Source organism: Octodon degus, unplaced genomic scaffold, assembly GCF_000260255.1.
Source record: "Octodon degus isolate 3935 unplaced genomic scaffold, OctDeg1.0 scaffold00164, whole genome shotgun sequence".
In the NCBI taxonomy this organism is placed as follows: Eukaryota; Metazoa; Chordata; class Mammalia; order Rodentia; family Octodontidae; genus Octodon; species Octodon degus.
This window is the reverse complement of record NW_004524740.1, coordinates 1,712,663-1,720,122: the sequence shown is the minus strand read 5'-3', so window position 1 is coordinate 1,720,122 and position 7,460 is coordinate 1,712,663. Positions and strand designations below refer to the sequence as shown.

General features: G+C 36.6%; 1 protein-coding gene across 3 annotated transcripts in view; it reads right to left on the bottom strand.

The window, feature by feature from the left end:
• The window catches only part of Acaca (acetyl-CoA carboxylase alpha), a 292,108-nt gene that overhangs the window by 269,126 nt on the left and 15,522 nt on the right, over positions 1-7,460 (bottom strand). For 2 of the 3 annotated variants that reach the window (XM_004643003.2, XM_023703133.1), the window contains exon 3: positions 6,423-6,675. In XM_004643003.2, coding sequence (XP_004643060.1) covers positions 6,423-6,649 — 227 coding nt within the window. In that variant the 5' untranslated portion in view covers positions 6,650-6,675. Of the gene's footprint in view, positions 1-3,688; positions 3,767-6,422; positions 6,676-7,460 lie in introns of those variants that run through there. The other variant, XM_023703135.1, reaches the window with a different exon arrangement.

Below are 7,460 nucleotides of genomic sequence, written 5' to 3'. Positions count from 1 at the left end.
CTGGCAAGCGCAAGGGTCTGAGATCAATCTCTGGTTCTGCAAAAAAAAAAAAAAAAAAAAAAAAAAAAAAAAAAAAAAAAAGAAAGAAAGAAAAAAGAAACTTAAGGAACCAGGCATGGTGGCCCAAACCTGCAATCTCAGCACTCTGGGGGGCTGAGGCAGAAGGATCACAGTCTGAGTCCAGCCTGGGTAACTTGGTGACTGAGCAAGATCACAAAATAAAAAAATAAGTAAAGAGCTTGGAATGTAGCTCAGTTCTAACTAAAGCCCTAGGTTCAATTCCTCATACTGGGGAAAATAATATAAGGACATAATATACAACATATAGTCTTGGATTGGGTACTTATATGAACGAATGTAAATTTTACTGTTAACAGAAAAAAATTTGAATGTGGTATATACATTACATGAAATAAAAATTTATTGACGTAGACATATGTATAATAACCTGATATACGTATAATAACCAGTATAATAACCTGATTTCAGTAAAAAGAAATGCACATATAAGTATATAGACACATAAGAAAGGATTCAGAAGACTAAACAATAGCTTGTTAGCAGAATATTCTCTGGTTGGTTTTATTTTATCAGCAGAGTAATCTACGGCTTGGTTTTATTTCAAGACTATTTTTACTAGCTTGTACTTTGTTTTTAATTTTCTGCACTGCATTTTTAAAAAAGTGTTATTTTTAAATGTATTTTTTAACCTCCATCCTTTTTTGGAAGTGGCAGGGTTGATACAGAGCCTTGCTACATACTTCAGGCTAGCTTTGAACCCACCATGCAGCCTAAGTTGGCCTTTAACTCCCACTGATCCTCCTGCCACCACATCTGGCTCCACAACCCTTTTTAATAAGGCTGATATTGGGGCTGGGGAGATAGCTCAGTGGCACAAGAACTGCCTGGCAAGTACAAGGTCCTGAGTTTAATTCCAGGTACAAAAGAAAAAAAAAAAAAAAAGAAAAAGAAAGAAAAGAGAAATAAGGCTGATATTGAGCTGGGTACAATGCTGCATGCCTGTAAAGCCAGCACTCCAGGTGGCTAAAGAAAGAAGATCATGATTTCAACTACCCCATGGTCAATTTAGCAAGATCCTGTCTCAAAAATAAAACAGAAAAAGGGATGGAGATCTGGCTTAATACAAAGCTCTGGGTTTGGTCTCCAGTACCGCATTTATAACATAAACTAAGGCTGACACTGGATTAAAGTGGAACTTCTTGAATAAAACACAGTATATCTATTATACTAAGGTTTCCAGTTTGCTATAGTGTTTGACATTATGAGCTCCAATTAGGCTCAATACCTGATTTAGTCTCTGACTACCTATGTGACTAAGATATGTTACTTAAGCTATGTCTCAGTTCTCTGTCCATACATTGTGGGCAACTGTGAAGATTAAATATGGTTCTCCACCTAAAGCACAGCAGAGTATCTGTAACACAGTAGAGCACCTGACATATGTTATCTCGCATTACTATTTTTCTAACTGAAAAACATGACTGCTAATTCTTAAAGATGTGAATAACTGGGTGTATTGCTCAGTGGAAGAAGGTTTTACCTAGCAAGGCTGAGGCTATGAGTTTGATCCCCATCACTGGAAAGAAAACAGTGAAAAATAGGATAGGTAGTACCTGCAATAGATAAGCCTTATCTCTCAACACAGTCTCCTTAACTTCCCTCTATTTATTTCCCTTTTGTAGTTAAGACAGGTTCTCACTATACAGTTCAGGCTAGCCTTGGACTCACTACTGCAGCCCAAGCTGGACTTGAACTTGAGGTGATTCTACTGCCTCAGACTCCAAGTACTGGGATTATAGGTGTGCACTACCATGGACAGCTTTCCTTAATTTCCCCTCCTAACCTAGTTGCACAGAAGCTGAAAGCCACTTCCAGATTCTCTCACATCAACACCACTACTGCCCATGGGAAAAGAAAGGTTCACATAGCTGGGTATCAATTTTTAAATCACAGAATGAAATATGGCATCTAGGAGTTGCTTCCAAACTCATTAGTATACTGCCTTCTTGTTATTGTAGGGAGCTGTGGAAGCTAAAAAAAAAAAAAGTCAATCAAAGGTGCGTAGGTAGGACTAGGCCTCAGTGCCTAAAGCAAACAAGCGACTTCAGTCCTGAGATAAACATCTTGACTGGTTAATGTTGGCTCCTAATCACTAGGCAACCTTTGTGTCACATGTTACTAACTTTGCAAAAGGTATAAATAAATGTAGGTTTCATTGTGCTGACTTGTGAGTCTTGCCCATCAGGCAGACCAACGACCACCTAGCCCAGCTTTTGTCTTTCTCATTCCTGCTGCCATGTCCTCTCAGGTTGAACCATTTGTAGTAAGACCAACAGATCCCTACAGGTATCACGGATTAAACTTTACAGAACATTTTCATTTATGAAGACCTCAAAGTTTGCTAGTTAAGATTCTTTTCAGGAATGAAGCATTTTACAGGGAATCACTTACCTTTTCTACTCTCAAAGATAATGGTAAAGTACTGTATTTCTAGACCAAAAAAGAGGTAAAACTATAATTCACCCTCCCCTCCTTCCAAAGTAACAACTATTAAAAACTCAAAGTATAGAACATCTTACACTGATTTATGTACATATAAATAACAATAATGACATTATTCTCAAATCCCTTCCTTAAACATGCTTGCGAAGCATAAAAAGTTGGCCATTCCATATTTTGAGTATGTACATATTTTTTAAGATGTGTAAGAGAAAACTGAGGTGGAGTTTTGAATACTCAATAAGATATAGTAAATTAAAAAAAAAAAATTAAAAGAAACCATACTACCCTAAGATATAAAAGACCCAAATGTGGAGTAACCTGTTTCCAACTAGACTTTAACCAGAAATTCAGCACACTAATTGACAAAACTGATTACAATCCTGTTTGATAGAATGGGTTGATAGCATGTGGTATATTTTAAATATGGAGAACAATCTGACCTCAAGTGGCATCCCATAAGGAACAGAGAAATTGCCAGTGCCTACATAAATAGATGCCTGCACTATATGCCTCTAAATCATATCCTACTTATAAAAGTAAGATGTCCACATTGTCTTTTAATTCTTTTTTAAATGCTTAATTGGATATTAATAATGAATTTCAGAAACATACCAACCCAGCTGATATATAACTCCAAAGTGATCTTATCTAAAAATATTAAGACAAAATAACTGTCTTCAATGAAGCCCATATAGTCTCACCAAGATATTAACTACTTTCTGAGGCCTTATCTCCAAATATTTGGGTCATAAAGCTTAAGACATGATTCAGCCAGTCTTCTGTTGAATTCTGGAAAATCAGAGTACAAGTCATCTTCATCCCTAGAAAAGTCAATTTTACAATTCCAGTCATCTACATACATAGGGAATTCAGTTAGAATTTAAGATCAATCCCTAAACGTAAGAGACAGACTAGTGTCAAGTTATGGCAATTATTTCACTTGGTATCAGAGACTTTCAGTTAACATCTCTAAGAGACATCCCTGTCCCATTAATCTATGACATCTGTGAAACATTAGGCTATTTATTCTCTAAGAGGTGGCCTTAAATTCCACCAGTCTCTATTTCGAGTTCAAAGAATAAAAAGTATCTGAATCAGTATCTTTATCTTTACAGGAAGGAAAGTGAGTCCAACAAAAAAACATGAATTGTCAATGATCACATACCTAATGATTGTAGATGTCAGAGCAGTCTTTCTACTATCAAATAAACTTGACAGAATTTATATTACCCCCAAGGACACCATATCCAAAGGTGACTTAAGAAATACACCAAGGAAGAAACTCGGTTCTATTTTGGAACATTAGCTAGCTGAGATGCCAGTGGAAACTGGCAACTGTTCCTTCCCAGGTTGCTGACCACACTTTTGTCCATGACTCTTCCACGAGCTGCAAGCATGACTTTTGCCAACAGTAAGACATGCAAGAAACGTAGGCACCATGCCACTGTTCACAATGTCTCTGCATAACAGTCATGAACTTTGGGACTGACCTGGCAATTACAAACTACTCTGCGATATCATCAACTGAGTTTCTGATAATAGCTTTTATCTCACCATTGCCAAACACAGTTTCCTAATTCAACAAATAGACATTATGTTTCACATAGTGTTAAACTGGACAAATTTCTTGAGGAGGTGTGCTGCTTCAAGGAATGAGAGTTAAACCCAATCCTTCTGAACAGGGGCACTATGACATTTTGAGAATAACAATTTTTGGTTGTATGGAATTGTGCAGTACACTACAATATACAAAGTTTAGTATCACTAGTCCCCAGGCCTCAGAATACAAGTAGCCCCACAAGTCACAACCCCACACAGGTCTCAATGATCTTAGCAGGGAAGATATCATCACCAGTGTTAACCTTAGAGTCAACTTTAAGTGATCTACAAAGTAAAAACATGTTCGCATGAAGGTCTAACCCCTTTTTCCTCTCACTAATTCCTCTTTACCCAGAGGTTAGATACAACACTTTGTTCATTAAGTCCATAAAATCAAATCTGCATTAACTAATTATATAATTAATACATTTGTGCAGTCAGGGAAATGGAGTAGAAAAGTTACTGAAATGGAATGGAAACATTTAAATTTGAATTCCAGTTTGCTGGCCATTCAATCTTAGGTGAATTTTTCCCTTCATTAGTTCTCAGTTTTTTCAACTATGAAAACAAAAAGTAGTTAAGACATAGTGACACATGCCTATCATCTCAGCACTGTGAGAACTGAGGTGGGAGGATTAAGTATTCAAGCCCAGACTTAGCAAGACGATGCTTCAAAAGAAAAAAAAAAAAAAAAGACAGGGGAGTTGCTGGGAATGTAGCTCTATGTGAAAGCCCTGAGTGAATTCAATTCTCAGCAGTACCACCAAAAAAAAAAAAAAAAAAAAAATTAGGCTAACTTATCTGTCTGGGTCCATTGCAATTCTAGGAATCTATGAAATAAAGCAGCAACTTACTATACTTCTTTTCTTTTGACCTCAAAGATAAATGCCAATGATTGCTAACACATACTACTCCATCTCTTAAAAGCCAAGATTCTGGGGTCGGGGAGATGGCTCAGTGGAATAAGCGCTTCCCTGGCAAGCGCAAGGGCCTGAGTTCAATCCCCAGTTCTGCCAGAAAACAAACAAAAGAAGCCAAGATTCTAAGTCCAGGTGGTAACAATAAGACAGAAAAGTCACCTCAGCCAGAGCCAATCTGAGATTTTACTATATCTCTATCTTGAGTATATAAAATGAAATTGAATTATTTTATGACCCATTAATAACAGAGGTACCAACATAATACCAGCTGCAATAGCCACCCTAACTTACATTTAACTAGGTTTGACCTATATAATTTTAACACTGGATGTACATGAGATTCACTCAGATAGTTGTTTAAATATTGCTCTAGTTCCAGGGTAAGTAAATACCCAGTGAAATCAGACTCTCTAGAGATCCAGTGTATTTCTTAACCACCCTCCCAAAAGTGACCCTTGAACAGTGACCCTTTAATACAAGAAGTGCAAAGCAAATGACTAAATGTTAGTATCTCACACAGTGGTTGGAAAATCAAACATCAATAAATAAGAATAGTCCACTGTTACTATGTACTAACATTATCAACTACAGGTATTATGTTTCTACAGAAAAAAAGAGAGCTCTGTAAGAGCCCCTTATTCATATCATAATACTTTATGGAAGGCTGGCTATACTAGAAACAAAATATAACTAACTTCCTGACATGAAGCAGTTTAAAGAAAATCACTACAGGGCTGATAAGATAGCTCGGTGGTCTAAGTGCCTTGGCAAGCACAGTGACTCGGGTTTAATCCCTGGCACATGGGTGCACCGAGCCAGCCACTGAGACAGGGCTTGGCAGCACACCCCTATAATCCCAGTGCTGGGGAGACTGAAAACAGGAGGATCACTGAGTCTGAGTTGTGTAGCAAAACCTTGTTCCAAATACATTAAAAAAAAAAAAAGGAAAGTCACTACAAATTTTCCTACTTCTGCAGAATGCCTATCAATCATCAAAAAAAAGTTTTAGTCAAAGTAGAATAGAGATTGAAATCCCTTAACCTAACTTACTCAGAAAGAAAAAAAAAAAAAGGTTGAGAAAAACATTTAGAAAAAAAGACAATTGTAGGGGCCGAGGAGATGGCTTAGTGGAATAAGTACTTCCCTAGCAAGCACAAGGGCTTGAGTTCAATCCCCGGTTCCACAAAAAAAAAAAAAAAAAAAAAAGAAAATTATAAAACCTGCAAAATGCATCATTTTCCAATTACATTAAAAGTATGCATCCAGTGATGTTGGAAGAGGTAAACCAGTCTTGGCCAGTAGTCTTGCTGTTTTTCAGAACACAATCAAAAACAAGTAAGACAGGTCAAGTAAGTTAACCAGGAAACATGTCTTTCTCACCTTATATGTGAAGCCAGGCCATCTTGTAAGCTGGAAATTCCCAAATCAGAGAGTGTATCTGAGCTACCAGATGCTGGTGACAGAGAGCCTTCCTTCTCTTCCAATAGATCCAACTTCACTAAGTTGCTGATCTCATCTTCTGAGTTATCTTCAGACACAGAACCAATTATGAATCTTGAGTGCTGGTTCAGCTCCAGAGGTTTGGCCAAGGAAGATGGTTCATCCATTATTCTTTTGAAAAAAGCTCTGAGAGCTATGAAGAAATTGAAAAAGGAGTGAGGAACAGGTTATAGATGCTCAGAGGTTATATCTAACAAACTACAACTGACCCTTGGAAGCAAATACAGTTTCAGAATTAGCTTCCTGAGCTGACCTATGTCAAGGCCTTTGTTTCCTCTAAGGGAGAAAAAGTAGAGCCACAGTAACTGCTAAAAATTAAAACCAGTTCCCTGTACTCAAAAAAAAAAAAAAAAAAAAAAACCTTTTTAAAAAACTTAAGTCATTCTCAATCTCTTTATCAATTTAGTGATATCCAAAAGATAATTATGATCATAGAGATATCTCTGTAGTAGGTGAAAGCTGATTATTCTGAGATTCAATTTTCAGTAGATAATAATAGGTATAATGAGTGATAAGACAGACTGCGCAGCTACTTGAAACTTGTGTGTTTAAACTATATAATGCTTGTGTGAGTCCAAACACTATACACTAAAAAGTTATGAATTTTACATAAGTGCATACCTTTAAAGCAAACTCTAGATGTGTGCCACCATACCTGGTTTATTTCATTGCTTTTTAATCTTTATATATCCTTGTGTGAATTTTTTCTTAAACTGCATCTTTTTCTTATTAGCATGTATTTACAGTACATAATGACTACATTCCTTTAGGCAGTTGGTACATATATATGACACATCTTAATTTTTCTAAACCCCCTTTCCCTCTTGTTCCTCCCCACTCCCTGAATCTTGTGGACCCCTCAAGATAATACATATACATAATACATAATACATATACATAAAATATGTATTTATATAT